Genomic DNA, 26554 nt, shown 5'->3' with positions numbered 1-26554 from the left:
TAATAATAAGTGTACAATAGTATCTGTATAGATTATGAATGAATGAATGAGTGAGTGAAGTGGAGGGAAGATGAGGGGAGATTCACACTTGAATTGAAAGCCCCATCATCACCTTCAAGATCGAAAAAGTCCAACATTGTCAAGATGACTAAATGTGTCATTTGATTGAATGAAGATGGACATCATAGAAGTTAATAACAAAGATAAGGATACAATCGATGATGAGTTAAAGTTAATGTTGAACAATGACATGTTGTCAAAGATTAATAAGACTTATGAACCTGCAAGACCAGAGTCATTCACATTCGCAGCAATTGATACCTCATCATCATCATCAACAACGCCATCAGGAACAAGATCATTGATAGGTGGCATCAGTGGAAGTGTTACAAGTGGACTACAAACATATATAACATTGTTGGCTGTAAAGGATAGTTGTAGACAAAAGGGCATTGGACGAGCATTGGTACAGCGTGTCGAACAGCTTGCAAGAGACAATCAATGTCATCATATTATGCTCACTACATTCAGCTTCCAGGCAAAGGAATTCTATCTAAAGCAAGGCTTCGAAGAGATGGGTCGTATACAAGACTATCCATATGAGAACATCGAACGTATCTATCTTATCAAGTATCTCAATCCCAAGAAGAATGGACCGACGAATCAATGAACTTGGATTGTCCCATAAATTAAGAAATTTTCAAACTTGGCGCCAAGACTGAGTGAGCGAGATGAGATGACTTCAATCGAGAGGATATTCGTCATTGTTGAACTTTACTTTAATACAGATATTAATATACTTTTAAACAATACAATACAATGAGTACAGACTACTTTGAATTGATTCTGCCTCCACAAGATGGCATCTCATCATTGAACTATATACCTCAATCAACACAACTGTTAGTCACATCATGGGATTTGGTGAGTTCTAATGATCAATCAATCGATCAATCAATGAATCAATCAATCAATAACATACTAATACATTGTGATCACATCAAAACAGACTGTTAGATGTTATGATACTGCAAGCAACTCACAGAGATGGCAGTATAATCATGATGCGGCAGTGTTGGATGGATGTGCACCGGACAAGACAAGGGTGTACTCATCGGATATTGATGGAATCATAAAGATGTATGATATTGGATCTGGTGTAGCATCGGACATTGGCTCACATACAAAGGGCGTACGATCACTGGCCTACGACTATGAGACGTCGGTGCTGTTCAGTGGCAGCTGGGACTCGACGCTCAAGGGCTGGGACACGCGTGCCAAGCACGCCGAGACCATTTGTCATCAGCTCGACGCACAGGTCTACACAATGTCCACCAACAAGAGTTGGCTGGTCGTAGGCACGGCCGACAAGATGATCACGATATTCGACACAAGAAACATGAGCCAACCAGTGCAGAAGCGCGAGTCTAGCATCAAGTTCCAGACACGATGCATTCGCACCTTTATCGATGGCACTGGCTACGCACTGGCCTCTGTCGAGGGCAGAGTTGGCATGGAGTACTTTGATCCACAAGAGCAGGCCGCAAAGAAATACGCATTCAAATGTCATCGAGCCAATGAAGGTGGTGTAGATGTTGTATATCCAGTCAATGTAATGACATTCCATCCAATGTAAGTCTTGTGCACATTCACTCATTCATTCATTCAATCAATCACGTGATCTAACATCATTCTCCTACCTCGCACCCTCGCCCTCGCCATCGATCACTTGCACCTCATCAATCATTGAACAAGATATGGAACATTCGCGACAGGTGGATGTGATGGCAATGTATACTACTGGGATGGACAAAACAGGAAGAGACTATTCCATCTGAAACACTATCCAACATCAATATCAGCCATGTCCTTCAGCTCTGATGGTACACAATTGGCAGTAGCATCATCCTACACCTATGAAGAGGGAGAGAAAGAGTAAGATCCACACAACATTTCTGTTTGAACTGATTACTTACTATCTATCATCCCCATCACAATGTAGCCATCCAAACGATCAAATATTTATCCACACTGTTAATGACAAGATCAAACCATTTGAGAAGGCCAAGGAATGATTCCTTACACCTTGTTTGTTGTAATAAATGTAAACAAAGTGATTACACATCGATTGATTGATTGATTGATCACACATGTCCACCTCAACCATTCATTCATTCATCTGGATCGAACATACCCTCGCTCGCATTTCCCTCGTGTCGTACTTGCACCCTCACACACATACACAACCAAAATGAATGCGAATGTGAAGACACACAACAAGAGGATAACCTCCAAACAAATAACAGGTGGGAGTAAATGATGAAAATGGTGAAGATGAACATTCATTCATTCAATCTCGCACACACATAGATAAACAGAGACATATATACTTATACATACCTTTGAGCATGCATAAGTAATACAACTGTTAATACATTTCCCCAATCAATCAATCATTCAATCAATCAACATCAATCTCATAGTTATTCAAACTCATACTCTTATCATACTCTATACACATGTTCATCGGTCATTCATTAATCAACATTAACCTCAACAATAACATACATTCATTACAATCATCATCATTTATACCTAAACATTGTTACATAAATCATTTACATCAATAGTAGTAATAGTTTATACGAACCAAACTCAAACTCAAACAACCAAGCATAGACATAAGACAGACTACACACAATGGACCATAAGAAACAGGTTGTCTCATGGCTATTGGGTCTGAGTCAGGATGATCTGTGTAGTGTGCTGACAGACTTTAATAAGGAGGAGTGCGAGAAGTTAAGAGCGATGTATAGCAAGTGCAAGAATCACGGGCATGGATTCTTTATACCGATGGACGATGACTTTGGACCGAATATACCATCGCTACGATTGATCGAGCATACACTATCAAAGAACATGAGCAGCAAGGAGGACTTGTCCGACCCGCTGAGGAACCTTCACTTCAAGACCAGCCAGAACCTCGAGTCGTCCATGGGCGTCTTCTTCTTTCCCAAACAACTGTTGGCAATTGAACAAAAGTATGATTGTCACGTGATCCACAACATCAACATCAATCAATCAATCACTCACACGTCCATTCATTCAATAAATCAATCAATCACATTAAGGATAATTGGATTGGTACGACTGTGCCAGACAACTAGCTACTTGGACACATTCACAATCGAGTCAAATGACATTGACAATGGCGAGCTGTATGATCTGCTGACGATACTTACGCAAGGTGGCTTCTTGTCGCTGTTTAGCCCGCTAGTGTGGGAGCCTTCGATCAAGGACTATCGATGCGCCACACCACAGTGGTTCATGGGCAGAGGATTCTTCAGTCTGGGCGAGTACATTGCCGCCCTCTTTGAGAAGCTGATATGGACGGGCTACTGCAAGCACTTTGGCATCGAGCCAACGGTCGACCATCCAACGACTGGCGGAAGCACGTCCAGCGGCGGAGGTGTGACGTCAAAGAAGAAGGACACGGCAGCCGGCCTGTTCACCAATGCGCTCGACTGCAGGAAGAACAGACTGAAGCAATTCTGGTCCATCAAGTTGACATCGACTGATCGCGAGCGATACTCACTGGTCAAGATGGGTCACGTGCTCAACTCGGTGTTTCAATCGCTAAAGTCAGACTCTGAGATTGACTTTCTCGAGCAGCTCGAGATGCTCTACGATATATCACGCGCCAATCTTGAGGAAGGGGCGTCGTCAGCCTCCTCCTCGACTACCCCCGCTGGGTCATCAACACCATCATCGACTTCGGCATCAATAACATCGACATCCACGACAACTGCAACATCATCATCTAAACCATCCATTACCACAACTTCTACGACTAAGCCAAGTGCATCGGCATCATTTACATCAACAACATCAACATCATCCTCATCAACAGCGCCATCAAGACAGGGCGACAAACAGATATCACATCTGAGTAAATCAGGATCGACCAATGCCACTACGACGACAGCATCACAGACGGCAAAGAAGGGCAGGACAAGCACATCATCATCGTCGTCAGCAATGTCATCAACGTCGGCGTCACAGTCAAACAGCGCCGCCAACGACTTGCTGCTGCAGATCAGGGAAATCTACGAAGAGACCCTGATCAAGGACCCGATCAAGTTCATCGAGTTCCTCTGCTTCTCGCCCATTGAGCGTGCGGGCACCAAGCTTGACATGACCATGCGAGAGATCGCCGGACAGCTGCAGAACTACTACATTGATCGCGAGTCGATGGATCTTATTGGCTCAGAGGAGAGGATGAAGAAGAAGAAGTCAACTGGCGGCGGCGGTGGCAGCGACAAGATGCTTAACTACAATGGTCAGCTCACGCCTGTCAAGAAGAAGAAGAAGAAGGCTGCCGTGCTGCCTGGTCGCGATGGACAATCGCCGGGCGGCGATAGCAGTGGCGCGTCCTCCAAGCGCAAGAAGAGGAAGAAGAAGTCATCCTCGGCGTCAGTATCGCGCGACTCCAAGATAATCTCATCGACCACCGAAGACAACTGCTCGTCCAACTCGGACTCGGAGCAGAAGGAGTCCATCCAGACGCGTCCCAGAAGGCATTCGCTGCCGTCTGAGGTTGAGACGGCCAAGGTACTCAGCTTCCCCATCGACTCCACCACTGAGGACGAGGATGGCATGCTCTGGCTCGGCTCAGAGGGTGACATTGACGATCGTCCCCTACTCTCAACACATCGCTACTCCTCAGGCATCATCTCATCAACGTCGCGGTACAATGCCAGCGGCAGTATGAGTGGCTACAGTGGCAAGAACAGCAGCTCATACGCCTCAACAGTTTCCTCATCGGTGGCCTCCTCAAGCGGCACATCAGACGACAAGTGGGAGGACCTACCATCACCATCAGCGTCGACCCAATCAATCAGCGGCACCGACACAGAGTTTGCCGAGTCAGAGGTGGATACTATCAAGGACAGCCTGTCACGAAGCTTTGAAGGCCTGTCCACCACCAACTACTTCTCGACAATCATTGTGCCCTCATCTCCCAAGATCACCAAGCCATCATTGCTGGTCAAGTCGTCGTCGGCCTCGGACATCAAGGCCAACCCTCCATCGACACACTCCGCACTTCTACAGTCTCAATCTCAATCACAGCCACAGTCGCCCAAGAAACTCAATGTCAACCTGACACCATATTCAACAGCATCCTCATCTTCATCCACTCCATCCACCACATCCACATCCACCTCTACTACAACAACAGCAAGCCCGAGCAACCAATGTACATTTAAACAGCCAAGACCAACCAGAACATTCAGCCTCAACAATGGAGTGATATTCCCCAACAGGTCAGTATCACTGTCATCATCCACCCCGACTACACCTGCACATACTCCAATCTTTATCAAAACGACACCAACTACTACATCCACTACAACAACCTCGACAACATCGACAACAACTACATCATCCAAACCAAGTGCGACGACGCCATCAGCAACTACTCAACCAACCACTACTTCAACAACAACACCTTCATCATCAGCACCTCCTCCACTCTTGTCCAATCCCAATGTACCACTCAAATCACCATCACTCGCAACCATCCTCCAACAACATCATCAACAACAACAACAGCATCAACCACAACCTCAGTACCAGACCAAGCCGAGGGCGGCATCAGTTGACAAGCCAAGCCCTCTAAGCGACCAATCACACCTAAGCTCTGTTGTCACCTTTGACAGGGCACCGAGAAGTGAAGTGAAGGAGCAGCAAGACACGACCGCACAGCAACAGCAGCAGCAGCAGCAGCAGCAACAGCAGCAACAGCAGCAACAACAACAGCAACAACAGCAACAACAACAACAACAGCAACAGCAACAACAACAACAACAACAACTCGACAAATACAGAGATTGGAGACACAACAAGTTCTTTAATCGCATTCAGCTGACTAAACAGAGCAACACATACCTGCCCGTATATATGCAGCCATGGGAGGACCCTCCGCTGCCCTATCCACATCCACTCTTCTCCATCAAGCTGCACCAGGAGATCTTGGACTTTGTGTCAGAGGTGGGCGACCGCACCTACCCACACGTGCAAAGCTGCCACAAAGTGATTGGACTCATAACAAACGTCGTCAAAAGATTGTGGCCTAATGCCGAGATCGATATATACGGCTCCTTCATGACAGGACTCTGGCTGCCATCGAGTGACGTGGACATCGTCGTCAACTATGGCAAGAACATGTCGTTGCGTTCCAAGAATGCTCAGTTCCTTCTGCAAGTGCTGGAGAAGCAGATCAGACAGGATCTCAACAACTACATCCTCACCATGCTTTGCATACCCTCTGCGCGCATCCCAGTCATCAAGCTCGTCACCAAGGACAATATCCCCGTCGACATCTCCTTCCGAGAGTCCCCAACCTCTCCCCACACAGGCATTGCCGCCAGAGATCTAGTCGCAGATGTAAGTGACAAGTCATCATTCCCCTCCTCCACCCTCACCTACTCACTCACTCAATCACAATGTGTAGAACGTTGAGAAGTTGGTTGGATTGTATCCTTTGGCCATCGTTTTGAAATGGTTCCTAAGGGAGAGAGGACTGAACAACACGTACAGTGGTGGATTAAGTTCCTACTGTCTGGTGCTCATGCTGATCAGTTTCCTCAAGAATAACGAACATTGTCCAAAGAAGATGGTTGATAATACTGACGCGGCGGGTGGTGCCACCTCTGGGCCAAACGTCGTCGCCACACCCAAGCACTGGAGTGGTAGTTACCAGCAACAACAGATCAACAGTAACCAGCCAACGCTCAAGGCCAATCCATGCAAGTGCAACTATCAGGACCAATTCTCTGGGCTCAACATTGGTATGTATCACGACAAATGACTCTCACTCATTTGATTGATAGTCTTGGCTAACATGAGACGTCAATCATTCAATCAACAGGATGCGCACTCATGCGATTTCTAGAGTACTATGGCGTCAACTTCAACTATCACAAGACAGGCATATCGATTGAAGAAGCAAACTATACCTTCCCCTTGGAACACGATAAGTCTTCAGATGGAATTGTGAATGGCATTGGCAACTTTGTAGGCAACAACAATGAGTTGGACAATGTCAACAGTAACAGCAACAACAACAATAGCATTGTCAATAAGGATTTCTCAACATTTCTTTATGTCAGCGATCCATTTGCACCTGGCAAGAATGTGGCAGTTGGTTCATTCAACTTTGGTCGCGTCAAAGCTGCATTCCAGTATGCCTTCGTCACTCTAAGCAATGCCTCCATGAACTACTCATTTGAAAAGGATGCCATTCTCTCAAAGATCATGATGCCAGACAACCAAAAGCACTCCTAACCTGCACCAATCAATCCCATAAACAGTTCCTGATTTTCCAAAACAGGTCGTGTCTTGAAATTATTTGAAAATGAGGTCAACTCAATCAATCCAACACAATTCATAAAGATAGAGATAAAGATAAAGAGATATAGTCATGTCCTCAAGGAGAAAGAAGGGAGGACACCTTGGAGATTGGGAAGCAGTCATAGTACAGTCAGCATATACATTGATACATCTTGTTATTTATGTTATATTATTGTTTAGAACTGGTACAGATCTAAATAAGGCAGTGTTTACAGATAAGGATAAAGATTATACTTATCTAATATGGACACATAGTTTGTTTGCATTGACATTCATAACATACTTTATTGCTGCTAATAAGCGACCTGGTTGTATCGATGATATTGCATCACCTTCAACTTCAAGACATTACAATGATGACTTGATCAATGATAGTGATAGTGTTGATGGCGACATTAGCATGACAAACTATATCAACAGCAGCGGTAGTAAGTTGAAGCGATCAGATGATGAATTTGAACAACAACAGAGTAGTAGTAGTCGATCAGATCATGTATGTTTACACTGGCGCCACAAGTTGATTGATTGATTCACTAACATTCAATTAAGAGACATGATGATGATGAAGAGATGGATCAACTTTTAGAGACTCTTGATAACAGAGCCAGTCTGTCCATCACATCTCAATCAGGGTCCAAAGATCAGAGCAAGGACGAAGAGGAGGAACAACCATTTTGTAATATATGTCAACATAATGTCGTAAGCTACCTTCTTCTTCGACTTGGTCAAGGTCATATCAACATACTAACGTCGACCAACCATACATAGATCATAAGATCAAAGCATTGCAAGCGTTGCAATGCATGTATATTGAAGTATGATCATCATTGCTTCTTCATTGGCCAATGTGTTGGCCTTCACAATCACAAAGCCTTCTGCCTCTTCCTTCTCGTACAGACACTATTGCTTGCACTTGGTTTCCAAATTGTACGTCCATCATTGCCAATTATTGTTGACAAGCATGCCAGACTGACCCATTATCACCAATCAATCAGACATTGAGTGGAATACATAGTGCAGAATCACCAATGGATTGGGTCAAAGCTAACATTGCCATGTGGCTACCGACTGTGTTGACATTCGCAAGTTCATTCATGCCATTTGGATTGCTTTGCTATCACATCTATCTCATTGTTACCAATCAGACATCATGGGAGGCTCAAAAGTACGACAGGATCACATATCTCAAGCGATGCAAGGGCATGCCCTACCCATTCAGCAAGGGTGTCACCAAGAACATTGCCTCCTTTTGGACTGAGAACAAGGGCTCCCCTTACTGGACCCTGCCCAGCCCTGCAGACATCCAACGATACAAGGACGACAAGAAGCGACGCACTCAAACATGGTTATACAGGTTGTGGAAGAATGAATACTACTCTTGTTGTTGAGCGAGCTGGTGAGCGAATGAATGAATGAGTGAGTGAGTGGATGGATGTAGTCTCCTCGACTACTCCTCATCCTCCTCCTCCTCTGGTGCCGATGACGACGATTTATAAACTGTATCACAATAGACTGAGCATATCAACTCGCTAATAGCATTGCCAATCTTTTTGTTCTGCTTTCCAAATCGAATATTGCTGAGCATGGTCTTCTTTGCCTGTTGGTCCTTCAGCTTGGCGTAGGCAAGGATCAAGGCGAGGGGCGTTGGATACAAGGCAACAATGGCCGCCGCCCTATCCGCCGTGCATCCACCAATCTGCATGATCTGGATGGCAAACAACTCACCCAAGCCAATGTCCTTGGTCTTCTGATTGAGCTTGTTGAATGTGTCCAAGTCGCAATGCTGTGAGGCACTTGAGTCATTGGTCGTCTTTGGCGGGAAGTACATCATCCTCGCCACAATATTGTTTGTGTTGTTGCTGATGCTGTTGCCAGACATAACCTTGTCGCGAATGAATCCAGACATGCGCTGAATGAATGTGATACTGGACTCCATGTCCTTGGTCTCAATGACAATGATGTTGTCGTTGACATGTGTTGATACCATGGCTGCGGAGAGGGTATCCGCGGGCAGGCCGTAGTTGACTGTGCCCCAGCTCTTGCCATTGCGCACGTTGCTGGATGACAGCGATTTGACATCGCCCTCGACCAGGTAGTACTTGTTGCCACAGCCACACTTGGCAAGACGGAACTTCTGCTCCTTATATCGACCGTCCATTATCGAGCTGCTGAGGTCATCTACGCGCTTCCTCTCGATGATAAAGTCCAGCATGTACTCGTTGCCCGCGTAGTCCACGGCCACCCATGCAAAGTCTCCAAGCTCCAGCTTCCTGGTCGATGCGCTCACTCCCAACTCGCACAATCTCTTTCCAATATAGTCGCGCTCAGATACTGACTTGACCTCGCGATTGTCCACAACACATATGACATCCTTCATCTTTGGAATGGGCTTGTTGTTGACCTTGGGCTGTGATGTTGTTGTTGGTAATGTGGCGGTTAGGGTCGGGTTTGGAGCTGGGGCTGTGGCTGGTGCGGGGGCATCTCGTGAGAAGTCAATCCTCTTCCTCTTGACCCGTGCACTACTCTCGTTGATGGCAATACTGGTATCAATCTGCTTCCTCTTGGGTGACAATATTGACTTGGATACTGGTACGATGGGCTTGAATGGTGATTGGCTTGGCTCCCAATCTCGAAGATATGATGGCGTGTGAGTTGATGGAGGTGGCGGACTCGTCATCCGAGCTGGTGAAATATGATGATGTTTGAAAGGCGATGGTGATGGTGATGATCGTCGGTGATAGGGTGATGGTGACCAATGCAGCGTTCCACCATCATTATAGGGGGATCCGAATCCACCCATTGGAGATCCATTCCTGAATGGTGACATGTGAGGCAGTGGCGACCTGGGAACATGTGGATAAGATGGTGTCAATCGTTGGAGCAAGTATGTGCACGTGGACTTGGAGTGACTCCTGGATGCTGATCGTGTGGTCTGTATTGGTCGCTGTGGCGTCTTCATCGGCGTCATTGTCAAGTCGATTGAGTCCACTGACGAACTTGTATTATATTGTTGTTGTTGTTGTGGTAGTGTCTTTGATGGAGTTTGAAAGTCGAATGAGAACTCCAGTGTCTCGGCGGCTTCATTGTTGCCGCCGTCGTTGCCATTGGCATTGTCTCCGTCATTGTCATTGGCGCTGTATTCGAATGACTTACCGCCTGGCGTCATTGACATCATTGTATCCCAACTGAATGAATGATTGAATGATAATGATGTTGTTGTTGTTGTTGGTGTAGGTGTTGATGATGACTTGTGATTGATTGTCTTTGGATGTTTGATCGGTGTCACCATTATGTTGGGATTCATGTTCTCCTTKGTCCTCATCCATTGGGTATCCAGCGTCCTTTGCCTCGCCCTTGCTCTTGCCCTTGCCATTGCTCTTGGTCTTTCCCTTGCCTTTGGTCTTGGCCTCGTCCTCATCTATATTGTCTGTCTTCTTTGACTTTGACTTTGACTTTGTCTTTGATTTGTTGTGTCCAGCTGTGCCACCAACATCGTTGTTATTGTTGCTGTTGGGCGGAGCACATCTGTAGAGTATGTTACGCAAGGGTGTGTTTGGCCCTTGAGGAAAATGTGGATGTGTAGTACGTTTCAGCAACTCATCAATCTTTCTTGATATGGAGGGACCGACACCAGACAGTATGTCACACTCCTTTGCGTTGAATATAGGCAGTGGGTATGAAGTGATCGATGTTATAGCCTTGCGATATGTTGCAATGGTCTTTGTCTCGCCTCTTGCCCTAAGTGCATTGACATGTTGATTCAAATGATTGACTATATGAGGGTTTGCACAATATGGTTGCTGTTGTTGATTGGACATTGATGTGTGATAGTGATAGTGATACTATGAATAGAAATCAATGACTGATTGATTGATTGATTGAAAGTAGTTCTCTTGATTGGCTCCAAAAACCGTTAAACTGTCAAAAGTGACAAATTTGAATTTAAACTTACCCACACTTCCATTTTAAGGTACATTTCCCAATTTGTCAACTAAAGTTTGAAGGAGAGTATGGTGCCTTGAAGACTCTATCCAAAGTGAAGTATACTTGTATGTTTACAATGAGAGGATTCAATTAACAACATAATCTAATATGTCTTCCAATTATAAATGTAAAGATAGTCAGAGATAACAATCAATCAATTATCCAATCATTCTTTCAATCTTTTCATCATTCAATCATATAATCAATCAATTATTAATTAGAGATGATTATAAAGATCCTTGGTATAAAGAGCAGAAATTTATTAAACCCAATTAGGTTTAGTGATGGAATAAGGTGTTCAGTTACACCTGCAACATCATATGTAAATAGATTAAAGTTACCATTCCCCTTACCAAAGCTACCTCATACAGATCCTAAACCAATTGAACCAAAGGATTTGAATCCACAAGCACCGCAACCACCTCGAGACCCCAAGCCATCACCATTCCCTCGTCCAGTACGAAGAGAACGTCCAGACTCACGACCAGACGAAGGGTATCCACAACCATTCCCAATCTAATCAATCAACAACTTATTCATTCTTTATTAGTAATAATAAATAGTTAATAATAATTATCATTATGTATCTGAATGAGGGCAAATGCGAGAGGGTAAATGTGCGAGGGAATGTGGGTGAGGGCGAGGGTAGGAAAAGGATGGGAAAGATGAAGTTGACATGAGGCCGAGCGACACATTCATAAGATCAATGTTAACATTATCTTGATTAATATACACTTATATATATATACCAATACAATACAGATACAATGAACAATAGTGCATCATTAGAACTTGTACCTGAACTAGCTTGGGGTAAAGTGATCGATGCGATTGATTGAATGATTGATCGATTGATCGAATGAATGATTGAATGATAGAGAGTACTAATACATGTGATATCTGTATATGTATAGTCGTTAAACTGTTTGAACAGTTTGTCAAGCAGGAACAGGATACAGCAATAGCAATCGCAGCAATCAAGGTGTTGACAGAGGTGATTAGAAGGAGTCAGGCTGCAACTATTATGGGTCTGCAGAAGGAGTTGGCCAATGCCACTGTACATCTCAAGCAATGCGAGTTCAATACATCAATATCACTATCATCAGTCTGTGAACTATTCATTAGATTCGTTACAAGGACATCACTCGACTTCCCCGTATGTCTTATGATTACAATGATCACTGATCACTGATCACTGACACTCTATCAACGATCAATCAATAGAACTTTGAACAATGCAAGGTTACTCTTATAGAGAGAGGTGAACAACTGTCAAACAAGTCATTGATGAGCAGGAGTAAGATATCACAACTTTCAAACAAGTTCATTAGAGACGGCGTCACTATTCTTGTTCATGGATTCTCGCGAGTCGTCCTGTCTGTCCTCCTCAGCGCATCACAACAAGGCAAGAGATTCTCGGTCATCGTTACTGAGTCAAGACCAGACTCCTCTGGGTATGTTACCATTCAATCATTGATCGCGATTGGATTGATTGATCAATCACACATGAGTCTGACTCGCTTCCACATGAATATAGATACAAGCTGGCATCAAAGTTACAGGACGCCAAGATACCAGTGACATTGATTATGGATGGTGGTGCAGCAAGGATCATCGATAAGGTGGACTATGTGTTGTGTGGAGCAGAGGCTATCGTTGAGAATGGTGGCATCGTCAATAAGATTGGCACCTATCAGATAAGTATCGTGGCCAAGGCCTTCAAGAAGCCATTCTACGTTGCTGCCGAGAGCTTCAAGTTCACCAGATCCTATCCACTCGATCAGTCCGACATTGTTATCCTCAAGAAGGACAACGACGACACTACCTTCAACCTATGCCAGCAATGCTCCAAGTGCGAACATCCAGAGCGCTTGACTGTAAGTCGACTCTCCACATAACTCGGTCGGTGCCACGACTAACCAACCCATCCCTCCATCATCATCATTTAGATCGACTCTCCATCACTGGACTACACTCCTCCATCATACATCACACTACTATTCACAGAGTTGGGCGTGTTGACACCTTCTGCAGTGTCAGACGAGCTGATCAAGCTATATTATTAAATTCAATCAATCATTCGATCGATCAATCGATAAATCAATCATTCCTTGGTGCCACATTGTTGTCACTGCTATCGCATAGTCTGGTCATCTCGACCTCGATGACATCGTCGTCATTGTCATTGTGGAGTTCACGAGGACCCTTGTCAACAACGACTGTTAACGAGGTCTTGAAATAGTTCCTGCGAGCTTGTCTGAGGAGATGGAGATGGTGCTCGACTGCATCGTTGACCGTCCAGAAGAAGTGGTCGGCGCCGTATGTCTGGACGACACCACCCTTCCGCAGACGATCACGCACATTGCCCTTGATCGAGGCAAAGTAGATGACGATCTGGCGGCCGCGGAACTCTGTAACGAGATCCTTCAGCATCTTGAGGCCGGACGAATCGACGTCATTCATGCTGCTGCAGTCGACAATAATGGCGCCCTTTGTTGGATGTCCATCAATGTCCACTCTGGTGATGTCCGTGTCCTCTTCGAGCTCACTTGTGTCGGAGAGGTTGATATCGATGTTCTTCTTTGTCGGTTCGAATCGCCTCAGCTTCTTCTTGATGTACTGAGTGTTGGCAAAGTATATTGATCCATCAATCCTCACAACCTTGATGCCCTACATTACGTTACATTGAGTGTTAGGGTCGATGAATGGTGAATGACTCGGTTGTACTTACCTTGAATGTCTCGGTCTCTGGCACTCGCTTGATGTTCTTGTAGAGCTCGGTGCCTGGCACACGACCAAGCTCGGCAAAGGGTGGATAGGCACTTCGGTAGATGACCAGTAATAGTGAGCAAATGATTCCAATGAGTACACCTTGAAGGATGCCAAGGAATATAGTTGATCCAAACGCAATGATGTATAGTAATAGGTCCTTGCGATGCACTTTCCAAAGATTGATGGGCGATCTTGAACTCGACCAAGTCTACAATGGCAACGATCACAATACTGGCCAGGATGCACTTTGGCAAGAAACGAACGATTGGCGTCAGGAAGAATAGTGAGCACAACACCAAGATTGATGAGATGAATGATGATAGCTGAGACTTGGCGCCACTTTGTGAGTTGACTGCTGTGCGGGACAGACTGGCGCCGATCGGGAACGACTGGAAGAATGATCCGACAAAGTCGGCCATGCCCAGTGCCAGCAGCTCCTGATTGGGCTGAATCTCGTAGTTGTACTTCTCGGCGAATGATGAGCCCACCGACACAGTTGTGATGAAGCCTACCAACACGAGCACGAGTGCGCCAGGCGTCATCCTGATCACTACGCTCAGCCAGTTATTGTCATAGCCATCCTGGTGAGGCACTGTTGGGAAGGTGGGCACGGGGAATGTCGAAGGGATGGGTCCAACAATGTCGATGTGCGCACGCTTGTTCAGATCCGCAATCCATGATATGAAGGTCAACACTACGACAACAAGTAGCGGGCCGGGCACTTTAAGCTTGTATCGCTGATTCACTTTCTTGATGCCCAGAAGGAAGAGGTAGCCTGTGACCGCGATAAGTACCGCCCACCAATTAGTGTCTTTGATTTTGGCGAGATATCGCACGATCAGGAGCGGGAGGAAGTTGGTTGATTCGACTTTGAACCCAAACACATGTTTGAGTTGACTGCTGCCAATGATTAGAGCGCACCCACTGATGAAGCCCGTCTTGACCGGGTCGCTCAGGAAGTTGGACACGAATCCAAAGCGCAACAGACCGAAAAGGATCTGATACGCCCCGCACATGAATGAGAGCAGGATCGACAGACTGATGCGTAGTTCCATGTTTGAGCCAAAGTCTCCAATCTCGCGGTTAACAGTCTCCAGTGACAACAATGAGATGATGGCGAATGGACCCATGGACAAATGCCGCGACGATCCAAACATGCAGTAGGCAATGATGGGCATTATTGAAGAGTACAGGCCGTAGACCATTGGGAGGTCGGCCACAAGGGCGTAGGCCATGCCTTGTGGGATGAGCATTACTCCCACGGTTATACCGGCGATCAAGTCGCCCTTGATGTCCTCGCGCCAGCTGTACTTGGGCAGCCAAGTGGCGACCGGTAACATACCGGCCATAAAGTGTAAGAAGTGCTTCTTCTGTTTCTTTCCAAACTTGAACTGTCTGATCTGTCGCACTGTGTTCAGGAATACATGGTCATCATCGTCATTTGGTGAAGTGGCAGAGAATAGTGGCTGTGGATAATGATCAAAGTGCACTTCTTCCGCCGGGTTTGGCGTTGGCATTGATCGGTGCTCTGTGATACTGATGTCGAGGGGTGTGTTTGGTGATGATGATTGGTCGTTTACATCGAGTATTGCAGCGTAACTGGCACTTGGAAGTGGTGGCAGTGGCGGTGGGGTGAGAGGTGTCAGCCTGTCTGTGGCCATAGTGGTCCCAAGGAATGAAGGTGTGAATGGTTGTTGCGATGACTTTAGTGCGGGGCTGAGTGGCGGAGTGATCGTTCCAGAGTTCCCGCCACCACCACTCCGAGCACTACTCTGCCGCAGTGGATTACTGGAACGTATAGCTTGAGACTGTGTCAATTTAGAAGGTGGAACATAATAGAGGTCCTTTGATTGTCTACTGTTGCTCTCAAATCTCATCAACATTGAACTGCTATTGATGTTATTGTTATTGTTAATATCGCCTCCATCCTCTGGTGTTACTGATGTTGTAGCTGTGGTAGTAGATGTAGTTGTAGTTGATGTTGATGTTGGTATTGATGGTGGATATTGAGATTGAGCTGGAGATGACGAGTTGAGTGAGGGTGATTGTGATTGAGTATGGCGGTCCACCTCAACATCCTCTGATAGTACAATATATTTGTTATTGTTTGTACTTGACATTGTGTATATACATATAATATATATATATATATCTTGAATACAACAAGACGTTAATTGTTAACAACAATGAATTAAACAATGCGTCAAAACGAAGCCCGATGACAGCTTTTGACGGGATGTCCCAAGTCCCAGGCCTAACCCCCTCTCTAGACACCTCACAAATTACAAGTCTATTAAATAATCAGAGTTGAATGATTCAACCTTCTGAGATCAGTCGTGTCAATATGTGTATTCATAAACTCAACAATAGAGAAGTAAAATGCGTGACGACTCATCAATACATAGACTTAAGATGGGATTCCAAATGAAGACGAATGGTGGGTCCATGAGGACACATCATTTTGATTCAAAGGCCCACCCCCAAGACCACCAGCTCAAGACTTCGAATCCAAACAACAGTAACAACTTTGTCATTGTTGGTATTCATTTATTTCATTCAACAACAAAGATACGATTATATAATACATAGATACATAGATACATAGATTATATATATAGATAAATAGATATATACAGATAATACAATGTTGAACGATTACTTTGCATCTCACACTGAGGCGAAGTTTGGTCTGATAGTTGCTGTCGTTGCTGCCATTATAGGCTTGAAGTTCTGGGCAGAGAGACAGAGCTCACCATCCCAACCATCAAGCGGTGATGAGAAAGACGATGATACTCCAAAAGGTTTGAATGAATGAAACGAATCATTGAGTGAACGAGAGTTGACTTGACACTAACTTGCTCATCGTCGAACCTTCACTCATTCATACGCACATCATTAACCAACTAATAGTTGCACTGGACTCAAAGGAATTCAGGAAATTCCCATTGAAGGAGAAGTTCATTGTCAATCATAATACACGTATCTTTAGGTTTGGACTACCAAACCCAACTGATCGTCTGGGTTTGCCAACGGGACAGCATATCTCGGTGCGCGCAGTGGTCAATGGCAAGGAAGCCTTCCGTCCATACACACCAATCTCCTCGGACGAGGACCTGGGCCACTTTGACCTGTTGATCAAGGTCTACGAGAAGGGCGTCCTCTCTGGACACATTGACAAGATGTTCATTGGCGATATGATCGACGTTCGTGGACCCAAGGGCATGTTCAACTACTTCCCCAACATGTTCAAGAGCATTGGAATGCTCGCTGGTGGCACTGGAATCACACCAATGTACCAAGTGATCAAGGCCATCCTTCGCAACCCCGAGGACACCACTCAGATCAGTCTCATCTTTGGAAACATCACCGAAGAAGACATCCTCCTCGGTCGCGAATTGAATGAGTTGGCTACAGCTCATCCAGACCAACTCAAGATCTACCATGTGTTGAATAATGTAAGTTGGGAAGTCCCATTCATTCAATCAATCAATCATTCTAACTTCCTTTCGCGTTCCACCATATATATATATAGCCATCAAAGGGATGGACTCAAGGATCTGGATTCATCACTCAAGATATGATTAGGGAGCGTCTGCCTGCTCCAGCTGGAGCCGACACCAAGATTCTGTTGTGTGGACCACCAGTCATGATCAAAGTTATGAAGGCACACCTTTCACAGATGAACTACGAAGAGTCTTCTGTCTTTTCATTCTAAACAAATATAATATATATATATATATGATATGATACACAAACAATAGTATTGTCATACTTCTTGGCGCGCGCCAATATGAAGCCAGATCACCCATGGGTATGATCGATCATTCATTCTTTCAACCAACACACACAGCACACACATCTCTTGTCTGTCCTTTTTTGTTTTTTTTTGGATGACAGAGTTTGTGTGTGTTTGTTAGCAAATGCATCATTCATTACTTTCATTCATACATTCACACACAACATACATATACATACACAACAAACAAAGAGATAAATAACCATTCACACTATATTCACTCAAACAAGTTGACAGCACATCAATCAAATCAATCACATCTCACATCAATCGACACACGCTGTGATATATTAATAGAAACACATACAACAACAAGTAGTAGTAGTAGTAGTAATAACTAACAACAAAGGCAGCATCGATAAAGATACAGATAGACACTTCACTTAAGAACGATACAGATAACTTAACAAATAATTATTGGAGATATATAATAATATTATAGCAAACAAACAAATATACAATATATACATAATCCTGTATCGATCTATTGAGGAGGAGAGATATAGATAGTGATAGAGAGAGGTACTCAACATTATGAATCAATCGTTTGGGAATCATGGATCATCTGCGGCATTCGACGATGATATGCCCACCGATACAATGAAGAAGGCAAGCGCCTTCATCATGGAGATGGAGCAGATGATAAAGGATGAGTTGGCGATGCTCGAGAAGTTCTATGTAACAGATCACCAAGATGTACCCTATGAGAAGGCAATCAACAAAGCAAAGAGAAAGGTATGATATGATATGAATGAGGATGCGGCATCATTGAACCATACTAACTGACTGAATGACGTATATATAGTTTGAAAAGAGGCGAGGACCAACACTTATCAAACCATTGAATAAGAAGAAGAATAGAATAGTTGTGGGAGATATGGAGTTTGATCCAGTGGCAAGACTGTGGAAAGGAAACGACTCGGATCTGGTCAACTTCCCAAGAGGAGGCGCACCGGCACTCATCACAAACATGGGCAGGAATGAGGAGCGAGTCGTTGGCAACATGAAATGGGATCCAAGACAGAAGGAGTGGAAGGGCAACGAAGCAGACCTATCAAAGTTTAGAAAGCCAGGCTTGATCACACCACTTAACTCTATGTTTGATACCAAAGTTCAAAATGGAATGGTCCTCGATCCAGTCTCAATGAAGTGGCGCGGTAATGAAGATGACCTTGATGTGTTTGAAACAATGGATGATCAGAACAATGATAACAGTATGTTAGTCCAATACATTCGTTAACGTTGGAATTCTCTTTGACTAATTCTTTACATGTAACTATACACAGCATTCACAGAGGAGGGCGAGTTCAATATGACAAAGACATTATTGGACACTTTGAAGGAGAGCGAGAGACAACATGAGAGCTTAAGCGGATGGTTCACTGAGGAGAGGGACCTTGAGGACAGAGAGTTCCTGCGATCGATTAGACAGATGTCCATCGCCAAGCTGATAAAGAACACTACAAAGCTATATCACCAGCAGCAGGCGCTGAAGGATGGCGGATCGACAGGACCAGCCAACGGCGGTCTGATGGACTCGATCAACGTCCTGCCCATGCTACTAAAGAACAAGAAGAAGGTCGTCGACGAGACCAACGACTGGGACGACGTGGACTTCTCCGACAAGCCCGCACTCAAGCTCAAGCTGAACCTGCACCAGGACGCCAATGATCAGGAAGATGACCTGGCATCGACATGGGACAAGGAGATGGGATTCACATCTGACGACGATGTCGTCACCACCTCGGGTGGCAGTCGCAACCAGACGCCAAGGAGCAACAGCGTCAACAACATGATATTGAACACACCAGCAGCAACCACTCCGGGACAAAAGCAAGGCTCAGAGGAATGGACAGACTATGGAACACTAGATCCAAGCAAATTAGACAAGTATAGAGAGAAAGAGGACTTATCCGACGACGACCTCGATTGGAGTGGCTTCGGAACGAACAGCAGCAGCAACAACAACAACAACAATACAAGCACCAACAGCATCATTAGCAACAGCAACAAGTCAGCCATCAAGAAATCCACCGGCTTGAAGACCATCCTGGGCGGATCAATCTCCAAGACACTGAGCAACTTTAACGACAAGGGCGGCAGTCTGAAGCGCGGCGGCACACTAAACAACATCCCGCCCCTATCGATCAGCAACAGCAGCACACCAATCAGCTCGAGCAACAGCACCACGCCCAACCAGGTCGAGGAATACTTTGACGACGTCGAGATCAAGGGCCCTCTGGCGCTCAAGCAACGCATGCACGCCGACAACTTTGATCAGTTTGACGACATGTCGTCAGCATCGTCCAAACGCAACACACCAATATCATTTGGCCATGACATTGTCGAGGAGGAGTGGCCCGATGTCCACATCCCCGCAGACCTGGCCACCAAGCGACCAAACGACATCACCAACCGAAAGACATCCCCAGTCAACAAACAAACGATCGAGGACTATAGCGACGAGTTGGCTGTGCCCAACACCAGTGCACCACTCATACTCAAGAAGCCACAGCAGCTGTCAGACAATCCATTTGGCGACGACAGCGATGAGGGATGGGACGACGTCTACTTCCCCGACAACTTCAAGGGCTCGCCCGTCCAGAACACACTCAACAACTTCCTTTCCACACCCAACAGCAACACAAAAAGCAGTCCGAGCACTTCCAGCCCACCTACACCGTTGGCAGACTACCATCCCAACATAGCCTCACAGCAGCAGGCTACGCCATTCAAGCCCGCCGTCAAGAGGGGGTGAGCTATAGTGAGTGATCAATTGATTGATTGATTGATTGATATAGCCAGGTCCAACCAACCCGAAATGTTGGTTGGTGTAATAAATCCTAACCCTCATTTGTAATTGTAATGATATCTATCTCTCTCTCTCTATTACTGCAACAACTACTACTACTACTACTACTTCAACTACTTCCACTACTTCTACTGCTCCACTCTTCAGTTGTTGTTGGAATACATGTAGTTCAACCAACAAGTTATTATCATAACAATGGTGTCGCAGATACAACTGACAATCAATCAATCAATCAAAATGTGGATAGAGATAGATCATTCGCCACTCAATGTACTTGATGGATTGAGAGTTTGTGAATGACATCCAATCAATCATACACACACTGTTATTTCTCAATCAGTCAGTCAGTCGAACACTCACACACACATACTTCCAACAGAAGTGATTGATTGGAGAAGTGTGTGTGTTTGTGGTGATAGCAGTGCTTGATTGATGTAAGTGTGTGAGCCCCCATTTAGCAAGAGAGAGAGAGAAGTGTGTGGATGAGGAAGTGAAGAGAGAGAGGAGGGAGGGAGAGATAGAATGAGAGAGGATGGGATGGATGGGAACACTCACTCACTCATTCACTCACTTTATCACAACAATCCATCAATGTATACATCGACAAAGACATCTAATTACTAAAAGAGATAGATAGATAGATAGAGATAGAAAGGTTCTATGTGTGATGATGATCATAAAAGGTAATTCCAATTAGATCTTTTTTTCATAAATTAATTAATTAAGTTTTGTTGCCCAACAAACAATCCAACAACATCAACAAGTGTGTGCGTGTCAACAACAAACAACAACAACCACAGCAGAACTTGCATTCATTTGGGAATCCTGCAAAGTTCGAGAAGCATCATCTTAATCACAACATATACATATATACAATATATATTATCTACATATACATATACATAATTATATATACATATACATACATTTGAAATAATACATACATATGTGCAGTTAGTAGAGATTCATTTAACAAACAAGAAGAAGAAGAAGAAGAAGAGTTAGAGTTTGAAAAAGACAAAGATGGGATCTTCATCAAGTCGACCAGATAGTGATGATCTAAATAGTCCAGCTATAGTGTCCAGTCCGAATTATAATGGATCATTGTCAAATTCCTACTCAAGCAACAATTCATCTGGTATTGCTCTTTGTGAATTGGTAGCGTCATCAGGAGGCGACGACTTAAATATTGGCTCACCTCTGTCCAATGGTACAACTACGCCAAACCCATATATTGTTGGTTCACCAAATAGTCTATTGTCATCAACTGGCTTGACAAACTCAACATCCATGTCATCATCATCTGGACATAGACGACAAGGAAGTAGATCCGAACATTGTAAACAGTTGGGCGGTGCATTCTCTTTGAAAAGCAAGAATAAGAGCAAGAGAAGCAAGAGGCATTCGTCAATGGACCAATCATTACATTCAAAGTCGTCATCCTCGCCCGCAAACAATCATTCGAATCATGATGACAGCAACAACAACAACAACAACAATAACCACAGTAGTAGCACAGGTAGTAGTAGTAACAGTAGTAGTGGAACACAATCAATACAGCACAGTGTTGAGAATAGCACATCAACAAGCAAAGTGAACTCTCCAAATGATTGTTTAACTCCATCACTACAATCAAACAAGTTGTTACCTATTGTGGTCGACAACAGCAACAACAACAACAATCACAACAATGTCCAACAACAACGTGTAAATATCAACAGTGTAGAACTAAGTAACAACAACAACAACAACAACAACAACAGTACAACAACAACAACAACAACAAACAACATTGTTCTCGACCAATCCATCAACATTATCAACAATAATATAACCTTGACGAGCAGTGGAACACAGATTACATTGTGTGAGATGTGCAGTCAACATGTACTCTCGAGACCGCCAAGTAGTAGCGGGTTTACCACGATCGATCAAATATATCTAAACACAAGCGGCACGACAACGTGCACGCCGGGCAGCATCAGCAGCAGCCGCCTGAGCACTGTAAATTCAACGACACCAACGCCAACGCCCACGCCGACACCCGCCGCAGCAGCCGGCGACACGACCTCGGCGCGCTGCGACTCTGCCGAGGAGGTGGCCCGTGTGTTCCAGCAATTCCAGATCAACAACCAACTAATGAACCAACAGATAGAGGCCAACGACGGCACGCCTCGCGAATCACCACTGTATCACTTCCGTACTGGCACTGGCACTGGCAACACATTGGCAGGCTGGAATGGAATGGCAATGAATCATCCCAATGGCATTGTTGGCAGCAGTACAAGTACCACAGCCACCAACACTGGTCTACAACTGTCGATATCCTCGCCATCGATCATCACACCAACGACCAACCGACTGCACAATTGCCAGTCGCCTCCAGTCAATCCGCTTCCATCCATGCTGCACTCTTCCATTGGCAGCACGGCAGACTTTTTCAACAAGTCACTGCTCAGCACGTTCCTTTCGTCGACGCCATCGTGCACGCCAAAGAGCATGGTTGGCGGCAAAGACCTCTCATACGACACAAAGGACTCATTCACCATCAACATCACCAACAGCGACTTGAACTCAATCCTCTCGGACAACAGCAGCACAAGTAGTGGATTCCAGCGACTGAGGCAGTCGGGCAGCAGCGGCAACAGCAAGCAGCCTGTGACACAGAGTGCCCAGCAGCAGACTGATGCCAGTAACAGTAGTAACGATAGCATATCACAGTACAATAACAACAACAACAACAAGGACATTACTTTCATGCAAGGAGATCAAGAGAGTGTGAAAGAGAAGTCCAGCGTATCCACTGCATCGTTCAACTCCTCAGGCACGCGTCCACACTATCAACGTCCTCGCGGAAGGTCCATCTCCGACTCACTCTATCTCTCGCCAAACAGCAGGGATTGTGTAAGTAGTGTCCTGGCGCATGCGATATCATTTGATCACTCACTCATTCAATCAATCAATTTAGATAAACGATATTCAGAGGGCATTGGAAAATGAAAAGATCAAGAGGAATAGATATAACGAGCTCAAGGAGATGTTAAAGGATAAGACGGACATCATTGAGATCAACGATATACAGTTTGTACAAAAGGTTGGTGAGGGAGCGTTCAGTGAGGTCTGGGAAGGATGGTGGAACGGCATCCACGTGGCGATAAAGAAGCTAAAGATGATTGGCGACGAGGAGCAGTTCAAGGAGCGCTTCTTGCGCGAGGTCGAGAACCTCAAGAAGGGCGCCAATCACCAGAACATCGTAATGTTTGTTGGCGCATGCTATAAACCGGCCTGCATCATCACAGAGTACATGAGCGGTGGCAGCCTGTACAGTGTGCTTCACAATCCCAACACTCAGCCCAAGACAAAGTACACATTCCCGCTGGTGCTCAAGATGGCCATGGACGTCGCTCTTGGTCTCATGTATCTGCACTCGCTCAACATTGTGCACCGCGACCTTACCTCACAGAACATCCTGCTTGACGAGTATGGCAACCTCAAGATATCAGACTTTGGACTGTCACGCGAGAAGCCAACGGATGGATCGATGGCCATGACAAACGGAGGCATCTGCAATCCTCGTTGGCGTCCGCCCGAGATCACAAAGAACCTCGGCCACTACTCTGAGAAGCTGGACGTATTTTGTTTCTCACTGGTGGTTTGGGAGCTTCTGACTAGCGAGATACCATTTGCCGATCTTGACGGATCCCAGGCTTCAGCGCAGGTGGCTTATGCAGGCCTTCGTCCGCCCATTCCCGAAACGGTGGACCGCGAGTTTGCTGCACTTCTCGTGCAATGCTGGGCCACTGAACCTGATGAGCGCCCTGCATTCACAAACATTGTCGCCAAGCTCAAGGAGATCAGTTGGAACAACCCAATAGGCTTTGTGTCGGACCAGCTGAGAGACTCGAGCGAGGCATCCACGCCTCGTTCTCTGTCACCCATCCAGCTCCAACATCATGTTACCAAGAGTAATCCCAGCACATCATTTGCCCCATCGTCGTCGTCCCAACAACAACCGCAATAAAATGTGTCTGTTTGTCTTTGTGTCACATCCATGTTTATTCATGACATGATCATTATTGGCTCAGAAGACTGGAAATGACGCCAGACAAGTCCTGGGCAAGGGTGTCAATCGAGAATCTGGCAAAGAGTGTGCCAGTCTTGGATATCAGGAACTTGGCAAAGTTACCCTCAATGTCGTTGTACAATACTGGTGTCCAGCTGATCAAATCAGTAGCCATAAGTGTTGGTGATGATGGTCCACATCCACTCTTCAACCAAGCAAACACTGGGCTAGTTGATGGTCCATTAACATCAGTCTTTGATACGGAGTAACAGGCGTTAGCGGATGTCATATGATCAGCACGTTGTCACGTGATCACTGGTCATGTGACCAGAGGTTATCACGTGATCATGATAAAAATGACATAACATACCTTCTCAAACAACTGGAAGTTTGGCTCATAGCCGCGACCTGGACATACATGCTTCAAGCACATGAGCACCTGTTGGTTGTTGTGACCTGGTTCTTCATTGTTGAACTGAGCACTTGTGAAGCCAAGAATGGCAAACTCTATGTTCGAGGGTAGGGTAAGGGAGGTTAGAGAGTGCTCCGATGAGAAGATGGACAAGACAGGTCAGACATACCTTGTGGACCGAACTTGTCCATCAACAAGTTGAGGTTGATGTAGGTGTCATTGGTCATATCATCGAAAGATGCAGTGTTGACAATGAGTACCACTTTGTTCTGGAGTTGATTAAAGTCGAACTTGGTACCATTGATCAATGTTCCACTTAGACTGTAGAATGAAGACGATGGTTGATCGCATGTGACATTGGACTGGGCCGATGTCATTGACATCAACAATGCCACGACAATCACTAAACTAGTGATCAATGACATTATATATCTATTTATAATCTAGTACTTTGATTGATTGAATAGTTATCTACCATCAATCACATTATATTGAATTTACCTCATCCATATTCTTATTTAGATATTTGCAAAGTAGAGAAGGTCTCGCCAAGCTTCTTTTTGTCGTTTCCGCCTTCTTTTATCATTCATTTGATCAACACCCCACACAGATACACCAGTCAATCAAATCAATCACACAAAACAACCCCTTGATCAATCACTACTATGACTTCACTACACAATGGATACTCTTCCAACTATAATTATAAAGTACATTGTTGGATTTATCAATGATAGGATAGACATTGCCACTGCATCACTCATATGCAAACATGTTAGATCATCAATACAATGTATGGGTGGATCAGGATGCATTGACTGGAATACCCATCACTCAAAGTCTCGTCCCAAACATGTACCCATTACTATGATAATGCCAATGATCGAGGATGGAGGAGGACCAACGACACCAATCAACAAAGGAACTATCCCACCTTCATTAACATCTCTTACAATGCCACTCAATTTCAACTGTTTGATTGAAGATGGTGCGCTTCCCCAGGGTCTGATCATACTCAGGTTTGGTCCAAGATATAATCAACCTCTTACCAATTGGAGAGCACCAGAGCGAATCTTAACACTGGCGTTTGGGGATGACTTCAACAAGGAAATACCAGTTGGTTGGCTACCCCACTCACTCACCTCGTTGACAATGGGTCGACACTTTGTTCAGGGGTTTGCTCCTGGCTGTCTGCCCTCGACACTGCTTTTCCTCATCTATGGACATCAAATCTTTGATAAACAAGGCTCCATCTTTCCAACTGCTGACATAACCCATCGTATCAAACAACCATTCGACGAA

General features: G+C 45.0%; 11 protein-coding genes across 11 annotated transcripts; 8 read left to right on the top strand and 3 right to left on the bottom strand.

Annotated features, from left to right (window-relative positions):
- Positions 1 to 819: 819 nt before the first annotated feature.
- Positions 820 to 2075, top strand: SAMD00019534_084680 (hypothetical protein; the record flags this gene model as incomplete). Its single annotated transcript, XM_012896359.1, has 4 exons — positions 820 to 924; positions 1010 to 1632; positions 1756 to 1935; positions 2003 to 2075. 4 exons carry the CDS (start codon positions 820 to 822, stop codon positions 2073 to 2075), a joined length of 981 nt encoding a protein of 326 aa, XP_012751813.1.
- Positions 2076 to 2700: 625 nt separating this feature from the next.
- Positions 2701 to 7347, top strand: SAMD00019534_084670 (hypothetical protein; the record flags this gene model as incomplete). The annotated part of the gene is made up of 4 exons (XM_012896358.1): positions 2701 to 3041; positions 3132 to 6447; positions 6515 to 6851; positions 6932 to 7347. The coding sequence occupies 4 exons, from the start codon at positions 2701 to 2703 to the stop codon at positions 7345 to 7347; spliced, it is 4410 nt and encodes a 1469-aa protein (XP_012751812.1).
- A 172-nt stretch (positions 7348 to 7519) lies between these two features.
- SAMD00019534_084660 (hypothetical protein) lies at positions 7520 to 8798 on the top strand (the record flags this gene model as incomplete). Its single annotated transcript, XM_012896357.1, has 3 exons — positions 7520 to 7729; positions 8185 to 8340; positions 8409 to 8798. Coding segments are annotated over 3 exons (756 nt in total), but the record flags the coding sequence as incomplete, so codon positions are not given.
- A 62-nt stretch (positions 8799 to 8860) lies between these two features.
- Positions 8861 to 10585, bottom strand: SAMD00019534_084650 (hypothetical protein; the record flags this gene model as incomplete). The annotated part of the gene is made up of 1 exon (XM_012896356.1): positions 8861 to 10585. The coding sequence occupies one exon, from the start codon at positions 10583 to 10585 to the stop codon at positions 8861 to 8863; it is 1725 nt and encodes a 574-aa protein (XP_012751810.1).
- Positions 10586 to 11743: 1158 nt separating this feature from the next.
- SAMD00019534_084640 (hypothetical protein) lies at positions 11744 to 11911 on the top strand (the record flags this gene model as incomplete). Its single annotated transcript, XM_012896355.1, has 1 exon — positions 11744 to 11911. A coding segment is annotated over one exon (168 nt), but the record flags the coding sequence as incomplete, so codon positions are not given.
- Positions 11912 to 12164: 253 nt separating this feature from the next.
- On the top strand, positions 12165 to 13460 carry SAMD00019534_084630 (hypothetical protein; the record flags this gene model as incomplete). The annotated part of the gene is made up of 5 exons (XM_012896354.1): positions 12165 to 12210; positions 12312 to 12553; positions 12622 to 12851; positions 12935 to 13274; positions 13347 to 13460. Coding segments are annotated over 5 exons (972 nt in total), but the record flags the coding sequence as incomplete, so codon positions are not given.
- A 584-nt stretch (positions 13461 to 14044) lies between these two features.
- Positions 14045 to 16082, bottom strand: SAMD00019534_084620 (hypothetical protein; the record flags this gene model as incomplete). The annotated part of the gene is made up of 2 exons (XM_012896353.1): positions 14045 to 14067; positions 14129 to 16082. Coding segments are annotated over 2 exons (1977 nt in total), but the record flags the coding sequence as incomplete, so codon positions are not given.
- A 731-nt stretch (positions 16083 to 16813) lies between these two features.
- On the top strand, positions 16814 to 17884 carry SAMD00019534_084610 (hypothetical protein; the record flags this gene model as incomplete). Its single annotated transcript, XM_012896352.1, has 3 exons — positions 16814 to 16970; positions 17080 to 17624; positions 17702 to 17884. 3 exons carry the CDS (start codon positions 16814 to 16816, stop codon positions 17882 to 17884), a joined length of 885 nt encoding a protein of 294 aa, XP_012751806.1.
- Positions 17885 to 18499: 615 nt separating this feature from the next.
- On the top strand, positions 18500 to 20723 carry SAMD00019534_084600 (hypothetical protein; the record flags this gene model as incomplete). Its single annotated transcript, XM_012896351.1, has 3 exons — positions 18500 to 18700; positions 18771 to 19179; positions 19252 to 20723. The coding sequence occupies 3 exons, from the start codon at positions 18500 to 18502 to the stop codon at positions 20721 to 20723; spliced, it is 2082 nt and encodes a 693-aa protein (XP_012751805.1).
- A 1464-nt stretch (positions 20724 to 22187) lies between these two features.
- On the top strand, positions 22188 to 24798 carry SAMD00019534_084590 (hypothetical protein; the record flags this gene model as incomplete). Its single annotated transcript, XM_012896350.1, has 2 exons — positions 22188 to 23681; positions 23746 to 24798. 2 exons carry the CDS (start codon positions 22188 to 22190, stop codon positions 24796 to 24798), a joined length of 2547 nt encoding a protein of 848 aa, XP_012751804.1.
- Positions 24799 to 24850: 52 nt separating this feature from the next.
- SAMD00019534_084580 (hypothetical protein) lies at positions 24851 to 25677 on the bottom strand (the record flags this gene model as incomplete). The annotated part of the gene is made up of 3 exons (XM_012896349.1): positions 24851 to 25093; positions 25211 to 25347; positions 25422 to 25677. 3 exons carry the CDS (start codon positions 25675 to 25677, stop codon positions 24851 to 24853), a joined length of 636 nt encoding a protein of 211 aa, XP_012751803.1.
- Between the last annotated feature and the right edge of the window lie 877 nt (positions 25678 to 26554).

Source organism: Acytostelium subglobosum, assembly GCF_000787575.1.
Source record: "Acytostelium subglobosum LB1 DNA, scaffold: scaffold18, whole genome shotgun sequence".
Classification (NCBI taxonomy): Eukaryota; Evosea; class Eumycetozoa; order Acytosteliales; family Acytosteliaceae; genus Acytostelium; species Acytostelium subglobosum.
Note: the sequence above shows the minus strand (reverse complement) of the source record. Positions and strands in the feature narration are given on the sequence as shown.